General features: G+C 54.0%; 1 protein-coding gene across 6 annotated transcripts in view; it reads left to right on the forward strand.

Moving 5' to 3' along the window:
- Positions 1-19,196, forward strand: part of NBEAL2 (neurobeachin like 2) — a 172,918-nt gene that overhangs the window by 87,128 nt on the left and 66,594 nt on the right. For all 6 annotated transcript variants that reach the window (XM_045003706.1, XM_045003708.1, XM_045003707.1 and 3 more), the window contains 6 exons: positions 2,645-2,726; positions 4,336-4,460; positions 4,789-4,871; positions 13,768-13,853; positions 15,409-15,715; positions 16,453-16,559. In XM_045003706.1, the coding sequence (XP_044859641.1) occupies positions 2,645-2,726; positions 4,336-4,460; positions 4,789-4,871; positions 13,768-13,853; positions 15,409-15,715; positions 16,453-16,559 (790 nt within the window). The remainder of the gene's footprint in view (positions 1-2,644; positions 2,727-4,335; positions 4,461-4,788; positions 4,872-13,767; positions 13,854-15,408; positions 15,716-16,452; positions 16,560-19,196) is intronic.

Below are 19,196 nucleotides of genomic sequence, written 5' to 3' on the forward strand. Positions count from 1 at the left end.
CCAGACTGTGAATTTTGGATATTCCTGGAAGGAGGCTTTGGAAACCCTTGTTTTCTCTCCCTTCCTGCATTCCTGCCTGCTGGTGCCTGCCGTCTGCCAGCCAGAGATAAGGAAAGGCTGATAATTGACTCATGTTCATGGTGGAGCGTGGGGGCCAGGGCCTCAGATTCAACCCGGTAACTTGGGAGACTTGGCAGCTGCCATCCTCATTAACTGAGCTCTTGAGGGTCCCTTTGAAGCATGATTCTGAGGAGAACCCATCCACCTGCCTCCTCCCAAGTCTTGCAAAGGCTCATCTCTTTCACCCCTCACCCCCGGAACGGGCGCTGCCTTTATATTTAGCTCTGGAGACAGGCCAGTTCTGAACAATTGGACTTGTGTGTGTCAGGATTTGTGGCTTGTTTGTGCAGACCAGTGACGTTCACGCTCTCTGGCTGGGCTGACCTGCTCTTCTCCCCTCTCTTAACCATTGCGGGGGGGAGGACGTTCTCAACCAGCGAGCTACCCCTTCAGTTCCCCTCAGCAAGACCAGGCTCCATCACTTCCCTCACCTGCCTCGCTCTCCACAGCCAGCTGTGGGCTTCATCCTTCATTCCCCCAGCACGGCCTCCCTTCTAAGCTGCAGCCAGAAGAGCTAATTGGCAGCAGAGAGGGAGGGGGTCCCAATGGGAGCTCTGGCCAGCTCAGCACTGGGGGAGGTGGGTGGCAATATCTATCGAACTTCAGGCTTTTTGGCCCAAAATGCGGGTTTTTCAGGAGGTTTCTCAGGACCCCAAACCTCAGAGCGTTTAGCCACACTGTGGTCATTGTTGCCTCCAAATGCTATGGCTGGAGGTGCAGCCATGATGGGGACGCTGGACTGAACAGAGGGAATCGAGAGACTGGTCCTGCCAAGAAGAGAGGTCTTGACTAAAGATGGTTGGGGCGGAGGGAGGAATTTGGGCAGAAAATTTAGTTTTTCTTAGCAAAAATTTGAAATTTTAGCCAAAATCCAAAAGGCCTTAAATTCTGAAGTGCTGCTGCAATACCTCATGGGAGTTGTAGTTTGGGTGACTCACACCCCATTCTCATCCATGGGGTGGGCTCCCTGGGTGGACTACATCTCCCATGAAGCAACATGGTCTCTCCTCTTGGTCAGGGGAGGTCATGCATCATGGGAGATGTAGTCCGACCAGGGAGCTCAGCCTATAGAATGGGGGGTGGGGGGGAATAGGAGGTGAGGCAACATGTCCAAATACTTCAGGTTTCCACAGAAAGCGGACGCTTTTTTGCAAAAAATTAAGTTTTTGTAGAAAATGGTTTCAATGGAAAATTCTTGACCAGTGCAAATCTTGAGCAGCTACCCACTCCCCCATGTCTGTCGGGAGCATTTCAAATGTCCTTTGCCCATCACGGTTCTCTCTGGTGCTCGAGTTGGACTAAGGGGTTGGTAGAGGAGAATCTCAGGGGCTGTGATGGCTCATTGTGGACTGATGTAACTGGAACCTGCTGTACACCAGATCCAAGCTGACCTGGTCTGGCACGGGCTGGTAAGCTCTTCCTGGCACCTTCTACTGTCCCAGCCCTTGGAAGTTCACTTTTCTCTAGGCAACGTTCACTTGGGACTGAGTTAATTTCCTAAAGGGAATTTGTGTGTTTGCCTCTTTGTGTCCTGATCAGAAAGTTCCCCTGGCTGAGAAGGGCTCCCGCCCTGTCTGACTCCCCCGTTGCTGGGGAGGTGGATGGACAGACATGGCCGCCCTTTCCTTTCCTCCAGTTTACCGCCTCTCTGGGTGGCAATTGTCAAGGGACTTCCCTTTAGCTGAGGGGAGCTGGGTGGGACTCCACCAACGCCTCTCTGAGAGAGGGCACTGGGCTTGGCTGTAGGCTTGGGACTGGTTCTGCCTTCAGTTACTTTCCCATCTGGGGCAAGCACAGCTCTGCCTCTGCAGCCCTCCAGTGCCTCCCCATTGCGGATCTAGAATCACAGAATATCAGGGTTGGAAGGGACCTCAAGAGGTCATCTAGTCCCACCCCCTGCTCAAAGCTGGACCAATCCCCACACAGATTTTTAACCCAGTTCCCTAAGTGGCCCCCTCAAGGATTGAACTCACAGCCTTGGGTTTAGCAGGCCCATGCTCCAGAGGAGAACGCTCTTCTTGGGAGTGAATGGAATGAGTGGCCCCATTTGCTACCGTGCTCAAGCACTTATTCCAACAAGCACTCTGAAATGCTAGTCAGCCAGCAGGGTCAGCGTTACTCTCGGCTGGTGTTTGGTCTCTCTGTCTGACTGTTCTCATCTGCTTGAGTGCCTGTAGGGTGCAGCGAAAGACACAGCCGGTTGAGTTAATTGACCTTGGGACAGTATTAGGGGTAGGGTGATGGCTCTTTATTTTTTTTTTTTTAAGACCCAGCTGATGTGGCTAAAAGTTGCCCTGAGGCCAGGGGAGCCATGGGTAAATCGCTAACTAGTGTGGGGATCGACTAATTCACTTAAAAACCCGGCAAAGCTCAGCTGATTCCACCGCCTCCCCCCCCCCCCACCAATTATTGCAAACCAAACTGTACGCACTTTGCAGCTTTCGCCTTTGCTGCTCCTTATCTAAACCAGCTGCAAGAATTTCTCATCCTCCCCCTTTTTTCTCCCCCCCCCCCCCTTTTGCAGGAATTTAGAAAATGTCCAAGCCGACAGGACGCCAGTTTTTATCCACGAGGTGCTTAGCTTGCTGGTTGCATGTACAGCCAAGGTAAGCGCTGGCTTCCTAGCATGTGTGTTTGTGCCAGGCACATGACCCGTTACACAGGGCCCCTAGATAACCCCACATGCAGCAGCAGAAGTTGCACGCTGTGAGCATGGAAATGCTTATGTCTGGGCTTGGCCTGTTGTTGAAATCAACCTGAAATCCATAGATGGGCTAGTGATATTAAGAAGCCAGCAAAACGCAAGGGTTTCCCCTGGCCTGTGTTATACAGATCAGACTAGATCAGTGGTTCCTTCTGCCTTCGAATCTATGAACCTGGAATATACTGGCTCTTGGGCCATAGAGCTCTCTTCTAAGGCCTCATCCCAGATGAAATGTGTCACTGACATGTCATACAGGGGCCAGGACACTGAATCCCGCAAAGAACAGCCATGAAGTGACATGTTCCTATGCTGCACACATGTTCTGCACTCAGTGAGTGAGTCTCCTGCCAGCGCAGCAGGCCCAGACAAGTACCATGTAATGCCATAATGTGTGGCTCTGAGTGGGGCCCCTATGCTGGGATGAACTGTTAAATTATGGAGCTCACATTTTCATGACTTCTGGGGGACTGCCGTGACTTGAAAGAAATTCTGATGACCTGCTGGTTCACTTCCCATCTCCAACACTCCTTACAGGTGACCCACAAAGATGAAACAAATTGGACGTGTGCCTGATTTATTGTGTTTTATGATGAACAAAGGCAGCTTGAAAATGATGCTGCCTGTTTAACGCTAGACACCCAAATCCTGTCTAGCATGCAAGACTAAGTGGAGAGCTGAACAGTGGCCTCATAAATGTAGGGAGGGAAAGCTGAGCTATTATGAGGGGCAGGGATTTTTTAATTAGGCTGCATAAACTTTTTTGGTGACATTTAATGCCAATGCCTAATCAACACTTTGGAAAAGGAAGCCTTTGTTAAAGACTTCACACCTTCAGCCCTTGTTAAAATCCACAGTAAGCATCCCCAAGGCCTCCCAGAGGTCGTCCAGAAACACCAGGAATGATCAGACTTGGGGGGATTTCAAAGGTAAATAACCAGGAAAAATTAAAACAAAACAAAAAAAAATCAAACAAGCTTTTTCAGGCTGCATTTTTCTACCAAAGGAAGCCAAAAATGGTCAGTTTGGTTGTTAAAAAGATCCTTTGTGGTCATGGGCCACATTGCAACTGCAGTTAGTATAACACACCCCGTCATTTGGCTGTCTTCCCCCTCTGCCTTTTTTGTTCATCTCCCCCTGTTGTGCCCCATAACCTGTTAAGATTGTGAGATCTTCAAGGTGGGGACTGTCTCTTTAGGGTGTGTGTACAGCACCTGGCGCAGAAAGGCCCTCCGGTCCCAGCCCGTGTCCTCTGGAGGAGGTAGTGATGATAAAGGTCACCTTCAGGAGCAGCTGCGACAGACTCAAACACACGCTCTTCCACTTCCTCTGAAGGAGCTTATGATCAAATGAGTGAAATTAGCCTGAATAATAATACAGCCTCTCAATAGCACTTCACATCTTCAAGGCACTTTTCAGCAGCATGACTGAATGTTAATGAAGATTATTTAGTGGGGGATGGGCAAAGTGGTTTTAAATGCTGCGGATTAACCAAGTTTCTTCTGTCCTTGCAGCTAAAGAACACCCCAGAGCAGTGTGCCCCCGGCAGGTCTCAGCTAGAGACCGTAACCGTCTATGCATTGCACCTCTACGAATGCCTCTTCGACCCCTACCAGACGTGGAGGCGGCAGCTGAGCGGGTGAGTGGGTGTGGAGCAGTGTCCTGTGTGGATGGTCTCGCTGTGCTGTGGTCTAGGCAGATTGTCACAGCTCGGCTGGCCTGCGGGGTCAGATTTGATGAGGAGCCATAATCCATTGCATAAAACACATTGGTGTGGGGTGTCGGAGAGTGGGGTCTCGAGGCATGTCACTCCCCATTTCAAACGTGCAGCATCTAATGACTCAGTGCTATACCACTCGGATGCCTTGGCCGAGTAATTTCAACGCCCCCGTCTCCAGCTTGCTCCCTGTTAGCTGCTCCCTGCCCGGAATCCTGTCTCACTTCCCCTGCGTTTCCTGTGTTTCTAGGGAAATTGTCAGCATGAAAGAGAAGAGCAAGTACAAGTTTGCACCAGCTGCTTTGCCTCTAGAGTTCAGCACTTTCTTCCAAGGTAAATGCCAAACAACCAACTCCCCCTCCTCCAGCCCTGATTGGAGGTTGGTCTGTCTCCAGTGCTCTTATCTCTCCGTTCAGGAGCCCTCATGCTGGAGTGAAATGTCACCCTAACCTTTCCAGGCCTTTGCAGGCAGTGATCGTCTTTAACGACCCTTGATTTCCTCCTCCCTGGCACCGGGGGCTCTCTGTGGTGTTGAAAAGCGCAGTGTGTGCACCCAAAGAGCACGCTTGCGCTTCCCAGATTTCCTCCCTACAGGCGGGACCCCAGCGCTGCCAGATGGCGGCTGTGAGCCGGCAGTACATGTTGAGAAAGTGTGTTTGCATATTACCCAGAACCCCATTCTGCCTCTCATGTCCCTGTATGCCAGAGGAGTGGGGACCGAGTGCGTTGTTTCAAATGGGGATGGGGAGCGAATGTAGTTTTGGCGAAAGGCACTGGTTTCCCAGCCTTGGAGACTGGACCTGCCTGTTTCTCCACGTAGCGGGGGCAGCAGCCGGTGTGCTTACTGCTTAATTTGAAGGTCCCGCTCCTTGGGTGTCCGAGAGGAATTGACTCTCCAGACCCATTCAGTCCAGGCCCTCTCCGCTGAGGCCGTCTGCAAACGGGCAGAGGGTTCGTAATGCGGACGCTCCTCCACTGGGACGCTGAGCAAGTTCCACCCAGTAGCCTTGGCCTGGTCACGTGTGCCAATGTATAAAACTCTCCTGCGGGCCGTTGAATGGCTGGGTTTTGTTCTCATTTTGCTTGGACACCAGGAAGGCTTCCGGGGGGTTTTCCTAGCTACCAAAGCCGCCTCCCATCCCTTCCGGGCCCATTCTCTGTGGGCTTGCAAGGGGAATTCCACACGGTGGTTGGCGTTCCCTTTGCTCCTTGCTTTCCTCTGGCTCTTGGAATCGTCTCGCCAAATGTGCCGTGTGCCTCTGGCTGAGCCTGGGAACTACTTCACCCCACATCCCTGGGGCAATAAATAGCCTCGTGTTAGTTTCTAGGCAAGGTTCCCCCAACTAGCGAAGGAATTTCCTTCGTTGCCAGAGCCGAGCGCTCTCTGTCTTGGACTCTGAGCCTGACCACGTTGGCTCTCTCGGCTCATTGATTCGTTAACTTCTATAACGAACTTCCTAAGGAACACTGTACAGTAAAGGGGCGGGGGGCGGTGGATATTCCTGTGTGGAACCCACAGCTCAGAGGCCGAGGAAAGGCCTGGCATTTGGGAGCCGTCTGGGGGCTTTCACTGGCAGTGCTGAGACACACCACAACGGGGGAGGCTTTGGAAGCGCTGTAAGGGGGACGAGATGGAACGTCCTGACTGAGACTGTCTTCCTGTGGCCAGGACAATGGGGCCCTTCTCAGCTGGTGCTGCCAGGAGCTCGTTCATTTCAGCCTTCCTCCAGGAGAGGACAATGGCAGCGAAGCGAGAGGGAATGCTACAAATTGAGGCAGCAGCGTGGGTGGCCCCCCCAGTTCCCTTTCAGCCTCCCAGTGGGAGCCTGCACCGATCAAATGGTCCGGAAGCTGGGCATGGGGGATGGCTCGGTGGCTAGCATCGGTACACGCCATGCAGTCTCCTACCGTTGTGTGTTTGCTCTCTGTGGCCAGCTAGGCTCAACCTGGGGCTCTCGTCTTGGTGCCATCCAAGCGCCAAGTGATGATGGAGACTCCGGGAAGCGTGACTGAGTGCGCCCAGCCGGTTTCGTTGGGTTCTCCACCGAGAGCTAGGGCTACCAGAAATAACCAGTGCTAGCAGCTGCCTGATAACCCGTTTCACAGGGAAACGGGTTTGTCCTGCCCCTCAGAGCGGCAGAGTCCTCCTGGCCCCGGCCACTCCTTCCCAGCTACTTCATCCCCGAGGAGCAAGTGACTGCTTCCGAGGGGTGTCCGTGCTGCTGCTCCGTCCCGTTATCATGTCCCTCCGTGTGCTGATGGCATCTAAAGAGGAAGAGTCTTGATTGAAGGGGGCGGAGCTGTTTCAGAAAGCTGGGCGTGTGGCTGTCTTGCAAGGAGCTGCAGCCCATGAGCCTCTGGACTTGATCCCATTCACTTCACAAATGAACTTTTCCTTCCTTTGTATTGGAGTGAAAAGCCCACTGCAATCTGACTGGAAGGGGGGGAGAGACGAGAGCTGCTTGCTTGCCATGCCGTAGAAATATGCTTTGGACATTTTCTTTACTTTTTGAAAGCCCCATCCCCCACCCCAGCTTGGTGATTTTTTTACATTAGAAACTCAGGTCTTGGCTAACCTGCTGTTCTTGGAGGACTCTGTGGCTGGCTGGAGGGAAACCCGATTTAGGGAAAGGGATTATTTCTGTTCACTCTTAAACTTTATTTTGTGCTTGCTTTACTCAAACACTGAGAGAAACAGACCCCTTTATGAACCATTCCAGCCTCCCCCCCAAAAAAAAAACTTCTGCGTGTTTGTTTTAGAGATGTCAAATCTCATTTCCCCTATTCTTGGTGGAAGTTCTGTTGGAGGACCAGGGAGCTGGAGTAGAGCTTTCTTAGCCTTTCAGTGAAGGAGGTTTTGTTTTTATCGAGAGCTTTTCTCCCAACTGTTTCTCGGGCGTTGCAGTTAAAGAGGCATTGCACACGATAAAGAGTTTTAGACAATCTGACTTAAAGCTTTGTAGGTTTTGCTTCCCAGATGACACAACCTCTTTCATTGTCCTATACTTGGAAATCTTCCAAGAACGAGACCTGAATTTCTAATATAAAACATCATTTTTGAAAATACCCCTGCAGGCTTTTCCACAACACTATAAAGAAGGAAGAAAGTCTGCAAACACAATCCTCTCCCCATGTACAAGTTACTTTTTTAACTAGGGTGTGGGAGGGTTGGGTTTCATGAAATTCCCCCACCCCCATTTCAACATAGCTCCTCATTTTCTAAGATTAACTTGAATTCACCAATAACTTCCTGACTAACTGGAGGCCTGTAGTATCGGAGGAAATAGAGCGGGGGTGGGGTTACAGAAAAACCCTGGATTCAGGCACCCCGAAACTGCAGGGATATGTGAAATCCAAAATCTATATCCAGGCTCCGATTTGAACAAGTCCTGTGCTTTGTTGATGAGCTGAGCTGAAGCCCTGTATTTTAGTATGACGAATAAGCTACACAGGGTAACTCCTTGCATTGGGAGACTTTCGATTGGCTTTTGTATTAAACACTTTGGACTCTATGAACGTGTGGGTTACTTACACACATGTAGGAGGTGACCAGTAGAACTGCGCACGGTGAGTATCTGATTAGATAACACATGGTACTTGGATGACTAGTGCAGGGGTAACCTCCCAGGGCTCAGAGTTTGGCCTGGCTCAGGATTACCAATATCTGCACAGTGCCCTAGACATACAGGGCACAAGTAAAGATGGGGGCCTTGGCCTGGGGTGTTTAGTCTGAATTAGACCACACGTGTCTGAGAGGACTGAGCGGCGGGGGCAAAAATCAACGCCAGGATGTTAGCGCTGCTTTTAGAAGAGGCAGCTGTTCCCGTGGGGGCAGGAGCCCGTTGGAGTGGATTGATTGCACGTTACTCGCTGGCTACTCAGGTTTTTAATATTCTCTGTTGCTAGCTGGGGATTTGTCCTCGCCGGCGCTCTTTCCTTCGCATGCTAATGGGTTTGCTCTGCGCACCAGCAAGCGCTCCCTGTGCAGCGGGGAGGCCGTAGACTCCAGATTTTTCAGCTTAGGACTGGGTGCCCCTAATGCTTTAGTTACCATTTTCCATTGATCACACGGCACCGGAGTATTGGATATTTCTAGAGAGGGAACAGCAGACTTCCTTTTTCCTCCGGTATCTCAGCCCCTGTTTGGTGTACTCAGTAGAAGCGTGACATTGTATCCACGCCAGGAGCTCCTGCCAGGCGCCTGATGCCAGGTTGGACAGGAGGGTGCGTCATTGGATGGACCCTTCTTAAAGCTACACACACACACAGAGTCACTGAATTTTCCACACCTGAGTCCATGCCGCTGAGCTACGAAGCTGCAGGGTTGTGGCTGGAGTTAATAGAACTTGCATCTGACTGCTGCGGGGAAGCTAATCAGTAGCCCCTTTCTAGTCATGACAGGGCAGAAAAAGCCCCTAAAACTACGCAGGAAGTTTTTCTTTGACCACATGGTGTAAATCCCCTTGCCCAGTTATTTTTAGGAGGAAAAATGCCCTTTGCATCTGGGCTGATTTCTCACATAGCACGTTCTGTCCTGGTGACTATTGGACATATAAAGCCGTAAGCACTGTGCACCTGCAAGGTTGGGGCCCTTCGCGGCGCTGTTAAAATCCCACCCTGTCCCACAAAGAATCGGGGCACCAGGAAAACCTCCCCTGAGCCCCATGTCCAGCAGCCCTACTAGATAATGAGCTTTCAGGCACACGCTGTGCCTGGGGATGAGTCTTCTCGTGGAATTAATTGGCAGAATTTCCTTTGGGGAAAACCCGCTTCTGGGCGGTGAAGCCTCGTGGGGTTTTCAGTGGCTGGTGTTTGTATCGATGCAGGTAGCTGGGCTTCTGACCATGTGCCTGCTGGTATCATCTCCAATCTGTCTCTTTTTTTCCTTCCCTTTTCTGTAGCACCCTCCCTTCTGCTGCCAACCCACCCACCCGACTCACAACCTCTCTTCTCTCATCCTCACTCTTCCCCTCCTCAGTGCCCATCCTGCTGCTCGCCTGGGGAGCTGGGTTCTCATCCCAGATTGCTGTGTGGCGCTGCGGGAGTCTCCATGTGCCTCGGCTTTCTCGGCTGTAAAACAGGGTTAGCGCTAGTGAGCCTCCCTTTGTAAAGGGCTTTGAGATTTACGATGAAGAATGCTGAGATCTCAGCAAAGCTCCTTGCTGCCATTAAAGGGTAATGGTCAGCTCAGAGTTGGCCCCAGACATAGGTCTTGTAAAAGCAGCGTTTAATCATAGAACCATAGGGACCGGACGGGTCATGTAGTCTAACCCCCTGCCAAGATGCAGGATTTGTTGTGTCTAAACCATCCGAGACGCATGCCTCTCCGGCCTCTACATAAACCCCAGCGTGATGTGCTTGGAAATCCTCTGAAAAATGGAGCTAGAGCAGGACAAAGCTTGGCATTGCAAACCTACGGTCAGGGCTGCCTAGACTGAGGCAGTCTAGTCTGATCTGCTGCTAACCCAGGCCAGAGAACATCTCCCACAAGGATTCCTGCACCGGGCCCTGGTCCCAGACCCTGTAACAGCACTACGCTGTGCTGTGCTGTGCCTGGACAGCACTGCAATCTCCTGTAAGTGAAACAGCAATCCAAGCTGGATGCCCAGTTACCAGCTCCCTGAACCATGCGTGTGGCATGCAGAAATGCTGGTGCCGCAGAAGATGTTTAATGCTGAAGGTCAAGAGGTGTTTCCATGAAGGTTGTTTTTAAAGAAGCTTCCATTGAGAAGGGCTTTATTCAAGAAAACACCCATCTAAACCCCATCCATGTCTTTCCTGCCCGAATAAGTTTGCTTTGGAGGTAGCACATGACACCTGGAATGTGAAACTGACCAGTCCCTTTGCCTGTGAAATGCAGAGAGTAAACAGTGTAATGCCACTGTTCTTGCCTACCCAGGATGGTGGTGTGTGTAACCCAGGTGAGTGAGTGTTTCTAGCCAGACGGTGATCCTCATAGCTCAGTCAGTAGGTAAAGCCAGCAGGAAGTTGTGAAGGGAAGATGTGAGGAATGATTAAGTGTCTTAGAGAAAGAAGCTCCAGATACAGCAAAAGGGATGACTCACAGGAGGTGTCTTTCCTGCTCTCGAATCTCAGTGCATTGCATCTGTGTTGGTTGGGTGGCTTTTAATCCATCTGTTACGTTGTTTCTCCTTTCTCCCTTGGGTTGGCATTGCTTTCCCCAGTGGAGTGTGGAACGCGCTCTCTGCAAAGCCTAGTGCGATGTTCTGCACAAACGCTGCTGTGCAAAGGTTGTGTAATGTGTCCTTGGTCTTTTGTATTTTGTGTGTGTTGAGCATTCTGCGTAATGGGCCTCTGATCCTGGGTGGGCACTATGGTAACTCAAACAGAAATGCTAAAGTGACCCATATTAACTACATACGCTTACCATGCTCGGTATACCTCTTAACCCTGAGCCCCCCAGCGCGGTTAAGTGACTTGCCCAAGGGCACATAGGGGAGGCTGTGGCAGAACTGGGAATTGAATTTGCCTCTCGAGTCCTCCTCCAGTGCCTGAACCATGAGGCCTCTGATGCTGCCACTAAGAGGAAAACTATTGGCAAGGGAGCAGGAACTGCTGGCACGTAGCGTACATGCAGGTTGTGACAAACCCAGCTCTTGGTCCTGCCTTTCTGTGCAGTGGCCCTGTTGTGGGGGAGAGGGGAGGTGAGTTGTGAGCTAACAGCCCATCAGCTTTGTGTCCCGCAAGGAGAGCGTTGAAACGTGGAGTCCTGTGAAGCAAGTTTGCACCGACTCCCCTAGTGGGGGCGCCTGGGTCAGATCCTGTGTGTCCGGTCAGAGACCGGCGGCCGAGAGCTCCACGGGTGTGTGGGGGGGAAATGGGAGGGCTTGGCCTCTGTTCTGTGCGTCGCTCTGGGCCGGCTGGGGACTGGCCATGCTCCAAGGATTAGAGACCGGGGTCACGTGCCATTGGTCTCGCCCCCTCCCCCCCCCAGCAGTCGCCGTGCCCCTCGCTAGGAGGGAAATGCTGCTCTCGTCTCCCGGCCTGCGCTCGACACGTGAATGTCGTGCCAGCCCAAGGCGCCGAGCTGGCAGCACTGGCTTCCCCCCACGCTGCCTCAGCCTGACCTGGGGGGTCGGTGGGGAGAAAGTCTTCTGGCTTCGTCAGTCCCTGGCTTCTCCACTGGGTCTGCCAACAAGGGGGAGCTGATTGAGGTGGCAGCATAAGTGCTGGAGATCCCGTGGCCTGAGAGGTGACAGTTTTGGGGCAGCGGGACCCCCATAGGGGAGCCCAGGTTGGGGATGGAACCAAGTGTGGGCAGAGCCGGACTAGAGGAGGAGAATATTCCCCTCTCCCCCTGCCCTCCCCTGCAGCGAGGGTTCCCTGCCCCGGCTTCGCCCGACGGCCTGCTTGCAGGCGTTCCAGGGCGCTGAGCAGTCTGACCAGTCCACCCTTCGCAGCCCTTGGCGTGAGCGCTGAGGGGCCCAGTACCGTGTCGCTCGTCTGTTTATATCCTCCCGGGGTCTTTCCTGTAGGAAACTGGGTTTTGGCTTCCTGGAAGCTTCCTGTAGGTGAGATGCTGCCTCCCAGAGTAGCTGCACCGCGAGCCCTCTCCCTGCACGCACGCCCCAGCCGGAGGAAGTGGGGCTGCCGCACCCAGCCGGAGCGCTTTCCATCTTCAAAGCACTCCCGAGCGCCCGTCACGTTCTGTTTGATCCGCACGCTCTGGGCCGGGTTTGACACCGGGAGGGTTTCGCTGTTGGGTACCCGTTAGAATGAGAGAATTCCCCACCCCTCTATCCCCCGACATCCCTGTCACAGCAGGACCGAGGGAGCGTTCCCACCCTACAGCGGTACAGCTCTGATCTGGGAAGGGCGTTAGCTAATGCAGCCCCTCTCCCTCCCTGGCTCCCTCCCGTATGCTCGCTGGGGTCAATTTTAAATAAGAGCATGTTTGCCCTTCGGTAGCATCTTCCAGCCAAGGAGTAGGAGATGAGCTTTCCAAATAGCGAATGAAGAGCTGGGGGTGGAGGAGCAGCTGTGTCAGCCTCCTCTTACAGATGGGGAAACTGAGGCCCAGAAACAGTCTAGACCAAGGCCGCACGGTGACTCAGTGACAAAACTGGAAGTGGGACTCAAATCCTTGGTCTCCCAAGGGGCACTAGCACCCCATCCTAACTGGCATGACTTACTCCACCTCTGGAGACATGGTGGTGATCTGAGTGTGCCCTGAGTTACTATTTATAATGTGTAGTGTGGTTAACGCCTAGAGGGGCAACACAAATGAAGCCTGCATGTGCTAGGTGCTGTACATACACCCAGTGAGAGCCAGTCCCTCTCCCACAGAGCTGACAGTCTAAATCAGGGGTCAGCAACCTTCAGAAGTGGTGAGCTGAGTCTTCATTTATTCACTCTAATTTAAGGTTTCGTGTGCCAATAATACATTTTAACCTTTTTAGAAGGTCTCTTTCTATAAGTCTATAATATATAACCAAACTATTGTTGTATGTAAAGTAAATAAGGTTTAAGAAGCTTCATTTAAAATTTTAAATTAAAATGCAGAGCCCCCCGAACCCGTGGCTAGGACCCAGGCAGCGTGAGTGCCACTGAAAATCAGCTCGCGTGCCACAGGTTGCCTACCCCTGGTCTAAATAGACACAGCAGAGAAAGGAAGCCACGTCATCCTGGCTGTACTGGTGGGGAAACTGAGGCACCAAGTGACAAAGATTCTGCTACAAATCCCCAGGAAGTCTTTCCATTGATTTCAGCAGGCCACGTAGCGCCTGTGGCAGGTCTGAGTCCCAGCCCAGCACTGCCAGCCTTCCTTGCTCACGGTGAAGAAAATGTAACCAAGAGAGGCCCCTTCTTCCTCTGATCCCCAGTGGTTGGCATCCCCCGCCCGTGCCGCAGCAGGCAGCCTGGGTAAGGGCTCTGGCCGTGCCACAAGTGGAGGGGAAAGTCCCTGTGTTCTCTCGTAACGGCCATATACCATTAGATCAGCTGCTGCACGTCCCCTGCTGACTGTACGCTGGGAGATCTCTCCCCATCCAGGGCGTCTCACCGGCAGTCGTGCCCCCGGAGCCCCGTGCTCGCACCCCATAAAGAGAGTGGCCCTTGGTCCCTGATTCCCAACCTGCTACTCCCCCTGCCTTTGCTCAGCGGTAACCCAGGTTCTCCACCTGCCCCAGAAGTGGGAGTTTGGGGTCGAGCTAAATCCACCCCCCTGCGACTGACCGGCTACACCGCTCTCCCCTCTCGCCCTTTGCAGGGAGCTTCCAGGACGAGGGGCAGCTTCCCGAGGCGCTCCAGCTGCGACTCATCCACCTCTTGGGAGCCATTATCTCTGGAGCCAAGGTAACTCCTCCCTAGCTGCTGCGGTCTCCCCCTTCCCGAAAGCCAAGCTCCGCCCCTGGGGAGGGAGAGGTGGGCGGGGGAGCGGTGTGGCATGTCTGATAACCAAGGATGGGGGATTCCACACCCCTTTCTGGAGATCTTTAAGGACGGGGAGGGGGCCAAACACCTGTCGGGGATGTTGTAGCTTTTTGTGGTCCTGCCTCAGAGTGGGGGGTGGGGCTGGACTAGGTGACTTCTCGAGGTCCCTTCCAGCCCCACATTTCTAGGACATAAAAGCAAACTGCTTGGATCCCCTCTGCATTTGCCGCCTGTTGTATGCTCACTCCCCCTTGCCGCCCCGCAGCTAGTGGGATGTCCTTCGTGAGCAGGGGAGGCGTAATGCGCAGCTGGCTGCGTTCGGCTGGCCTGAAAGCCCCCACGGAGCCAGCGCTGCCTTTAAATATCCCTTGTGTTGTTTTAGGGGGAAAATACTTGTATGGCAGCAGCGCTTACGGGCCCCAGCAAGATCGGGGCCTCTTGTGCTAGGTGCTGCACGCATGTCTAGAGAGGCCCTGCCCGGATGAGGTCACAGGTCAACCAGCAAGGCGGTGGGAGGGGGAGGATGTTATCCTCATTTTACAGGCCCCCGGAGTCTGATACACCGATACTTAGCCACCTGGAGGCAGTGTGGCTCAATGGCACTAGACTGGGAATCAGGAGACCTGGTTTGTGTTCCCAGCCCTGCCCCATACCTGCTGTGTGACCTTGGGCCCGTCACGTTCTCTCCCCGTGCCTCAGTTTCCCTGCCCATAAAATGGGGATAATGATACCGATCCTTCTGTGTGACCTAGGGATGAAAAATGCAATATGTCGTGTCAACACACTTGCCCCTCTCAGGCATTGGGAATCCTGCCTCTGCTGAGAGTAGGGCAGTGTCTGGCCTCGCTTCGCCCCGCGAGACCCCATGGATCTGGGGCAGGGAGCTGGAGTCTCTCGTCCCATCCACTGGTGGGGAGGGGATGCGGGAAGAGATAAGAGCACTGCTTGGATTTGGGTCCTGGGAGGAGCCTATGGCCGCTCCTGGTGCTTTGGGAATACAAGAGGGGGGAGGTAGGGATTGTGGGGCACAGGCTGTCTGAGACAGATTCACAGCGGGTGAACTTCAGATATTGCAGGTACCTTCTTCCTATCGTCCTCCTCTTCGCTGCTTTTCTTCCCCATCCTCCCTCTGCTTTCCTCCCCGTAAGCTGCAGCCAGTCGAGGGCGACGTGAGCCCACGGCTTTTTTTAGCCTGGCTGCGTTACTGCCCTCTACTGGGCAGCATGTGCAGGACAGACCCAAGCCTTGTGCGTTTGATGCTCTTGCAGGAAGCTAGCAGAGGGGGAGTTTGACGCCTGCTTAAGCCCAGATTCCCAGCCCCTGGTGCGTGAACCGCACTGCACGTGAGCGTGCTGAGCGCGGTGTCCGTGTGTTTCTGCACAATGCCCAGCGCGCTGGCGCGATTCCCGCCCCGGGTCTGAGAATCTGGGCTTGGTTTCCTGGGGCGCCAGCTAACGGGGCTGCTTTGTTTCAACAGCAAAACGCCCTGCAGGTGATCACGCCGGCCTCCGTTGAGGTCCTCATGCTGGTGCTCAGGCGGTGGTGCTCCCCGCGGAACGGAGACACCAAGGACCCCAAACTGCTGCAGCTGACCTTGAAGACCCTGGTGGGAATGATTCACATCCTGCACGCCAGCAACCCGGGCCAGCGCAAGGTGGAGATCAGGACCATCTTGGACAGCTACTTCAAGGTCCTCAACTCAGACCAGCCCATGGCCTCTCTGGAAGGCTCGCCGGCCGCTCGCTGGGAGGAGGGCATGATTGCTCTCAGGGTGAACATGCTGGGTAGGTCGCTCTGGGAGGAGCTGGGCCTGGAGTTCACGGGGTACGGGATGGGGACAGGGCTCTGGGGTGATGAGCTTTTCCCGCACAAGATGGGTATGGTTCCCTGACGGTGCACCACGCTGAATGGAGCTGCTGGGGTAGTGGAATGAGATGAGGCCGTCCCTGGGGTTAGTCCTGTGGTCCCTAGCAGGGCGATGCAGGCTGCTCTGCACCCCAGGGCAGTGTGGCTCGGCCGCTGCTGGGAGTGCTAGTGAAGACCGGGCACGGCTATCCGCCCGGTTTTAACCACCCTGGCTAGCCCGGCCTAAGCAGGGCTCAGCCACGTGTTGCCTCGTCTTCACCTGCTGTTACGCTGGGCCCATCGCGTGCCCCTGGTGCTGACCGAGGCAACCCCGCCGGACGTCATCAAGGCCTAGCCGTTCATCTGCTGTGAAATCGGCATCCTCTTTGAGTGGCTGCCTCTCTCCATTGGGCGCCTCTCTGGAAGGGGAGGACGATCTCCGTACCCTGCTAGAAATTGGGTACCTGCCACTTCCCAAATTCCCTTTTGTCCCCCCAGGAGCTCTGGGGGTGGGTCGCGTGCGGCCTGCTAACCCAGCTATTGGCAGTCCCAGCCTCCCGGGTGTCACTAGCATGGCCCTTGGGCCTTCTTTCTGCTCCTCTCCCCACGACTCTGCCATGGAGCGAGGCTCAGACGCTGCTCCCCTCTCAGATGACTCTCTTCCTCTCATCTTCAGATGCAATTCCGGAAATGCTGAACTGCGGTGACCGGCCAGTCCTGCAAGCCATGTTCCTCAGCAACAACTGCTTCGAACACATCATCCGGCTGATCCAGAACAGCAAGGTATGCTCCCCGGCTCTCGGGGGTCGCAGGCAGCGTGGGAGGGACCTCTCCGAGTTTCCTCCTGCTTGGAAAAGCCTGAATGGGGTCCTTCAGCTTCAGGGCTGGTCTCGGCAAGGAGACTTGTTCTAATACTGGGCAGGTAGAAGTCACTGAATGAGCCAGGCGCTCTGCGGGAACTTGAGCTGTTGACCTTGCGTTGCCCTCATCCCTCCGACGCCATTAACCGTCTCTTGAGTCACACCCCACACACCCCACCCCAAAGATCAGGGCCTGTCATGCTGCAGTACAACAGATCACCCTGCTAACAACGAGGAAGCTGAGAGGCCGTTGTTCTGGGTTGGGTGCCCTCTCCGAGAGGAGTCCGTAATTCCTGTGCTACATCCACCCGGACCCATGCTGCGCGTAGGTTGTAGCCTCAGCTTCACCCTAGATCTGCGGTTTGTCATTCGGCTTGCGTGCTGTGTGGGGCAGAGCCTGTTTTCCTAGGCGTGTGCAGCACTTAGTGTCCCGAGAGGCTACCACAACGCACAAGGGTCCTCACTATTATTGTGGTGCAAGTATTGTGCCTCTTACACTAACGTCCTGACCACCAAGGCACATTAACGATTCCAGTCCACTTTTCTCAGCAGTAGGGCTGTTAACCCTGCTGCCCTGGCCAAATTCCAGCAGGGCCCTAAACTCCCCGACTATTTTCACTTGCGCTCAGCATCCTCCATCCCCTGTCCTAAGCTGTTGCATAGTGTTCCTCTGTGGTGTTAACCAGCACACCCTAGAAGTGGCCGCACATCATGGCACGTGAAAGCTGATCCTGTTTAGCCTTGTGTATTAATTTCAGGCTCTTTATTACTTGTTGCTAATGGAAGAGGCGGAAAGAGCCCAGCTAGGTTTTTGATCCCCAGGCTGCATTTGCAGGGCTGACAATTGGGAAAGATCTGTTAACTTACTTACTGAGCGGGCTTGCCCTGGAGATGCGATGGGCGAGGGTAGGGGGCTGCCGCACTCCCATTTCTAATCGGAACTCAGAGTTCCAGCCCAGATGCCTGCAGTTGATTCACCTGCCTTTATCTGGGGGCCGCTTTTTATTCATCTGACGGTTAATTTGAAGGAAAAAACCCCAACATCATCTTGCTCTTCATTTTGTGCAGTCTGTTCTGTGGCAGTGGATCTCTGTGGCCTGTCAGTTTGTGCGGCGTACAGTGCTTCCTTCCACACAGGAGATCTACATCCGTTCATCCATCTCGCTGCAGTTTCCAAGTCCGGAGAGAACAGTTTCCAAGCCCGGCCTGGCTTTGGTACGGTGTGTGTTCGTTCTGCCCGGAAAACCCCGTAAATCTCACTTGTACACAGAAGGAAGATTTACATTCATTCGTAACAAACCGAAAGCCGGACCCTGCTGGAATCTTGCTCTGCCTCTCTCCCGTGTGTTATTTTTAACTTCGGTTTAAACAAACCAGGTGCGGGTTGGCTGGAATTTTCCCATTTATGGCATTGACCGGAGTGGTGGCTCAGAACACGCACTGTTCACACGTGTCTCTCTCCGCCAGCTGCCCCCTGCCCATGTTTGGCACCGAGAGCCCCTCTCGGCTCCCTCTTTTCAAAACAGGCGATCCAGGGGGGCTCTTCATTCAGCAGCTTCAACCAATAAGGTGCCACTCGGGCAAGCTCTGAATCTCAGTGACCACCAGCGGGTGCTGTTGCAAACGCTTGCAGCTGCAGAGAGGGTGTCTTTTCCCTAGGAGAGGCTGGAATTGGCCATGTTACCAACTAGATTCCTAGATCTACAAGAGGCTGCACCTGAAGCTTTTTCCATGGCGAATCCGAGGGGGCCTCGTGACAGGCGAAGATGTGCGGGTGAACGTGGCTTGGAATTGGGGACGGCAGGCAGGCAGGCAGGCTCTCTGAGTTGAGGAGTGGCTGCAATATTCCCTGAACCAGCTCTTCTTCCGTTGTTAAAATCCGGGCCGCCGTGGGAGTGCTCTTAGCCCTTCTCAGCCCTGCCAGGGCTTTCGTCCGTTCTGAGTGTTTCAGAACTTGGGTTCACGTGGCTGGGAGCGTATCTGTCAGAACGTCACTTGCCACCTTTCCAGCCGCAAGAACCGGTGGTGGAGAGCTAACAGATTAGCGCAGGGGGGCCCTGATTGCTTGGCAGGTCCGGAGCCATTCACCTTATTGAAGAGGGTGCTTGGTGCTGTACGGTTTGCGATGGGCTTCGTGCACAGTAATCAGCCCTTGGCAGGGGGATAGGTGGTGGCATAACCCTGCTCTGGGGGTCTTGGTGGGGGGCGGGGTGAGGCAGAGAGGGGGAGTGACTTGTCAGAGGCCACGGAGGCAGTCTGCAATAGAACCAGGATCCGAACTCAGGACGTCCTGACTCCCGGTGCTGTGATCGGGTCCCGCCTCTCTCGTATGTGCCCTCTAGGTGCCCCTTTGTCCCAGCACGACTGGAATAGTGCGCATGTTACACGAACTCTTCGGCACAGGCTCATGTGTCTGCAGCAGCCGCCAGCTTGTCTTGGGCATGCTTGGAGTGTCTGCCGGGGCCCTGTGTCCCAGCAGGGCGCTGTGGGCCGGTGCTATGCAGTGGAGGTGAACGCGGCCAGCTAGGAGGATTCTCCGAAGGACGAGCAGCCCCGTGCG

The sequence above is a fragment of the Mauremys mutica genome, chromosome 2, assembly GCF_020497125.1.
Source record: "Mauremys mutica isolate MM-2020 ecotype Southern chromosome 2, ASM2049712v1, whole genome shotgun sequence".
NCBI classification, from domain to species: domain Eukaryota; kingdom Metazoa; phylum Chordata; order Testudines; family Geoemydidae; genus Mauremys; species Mauremys mutica.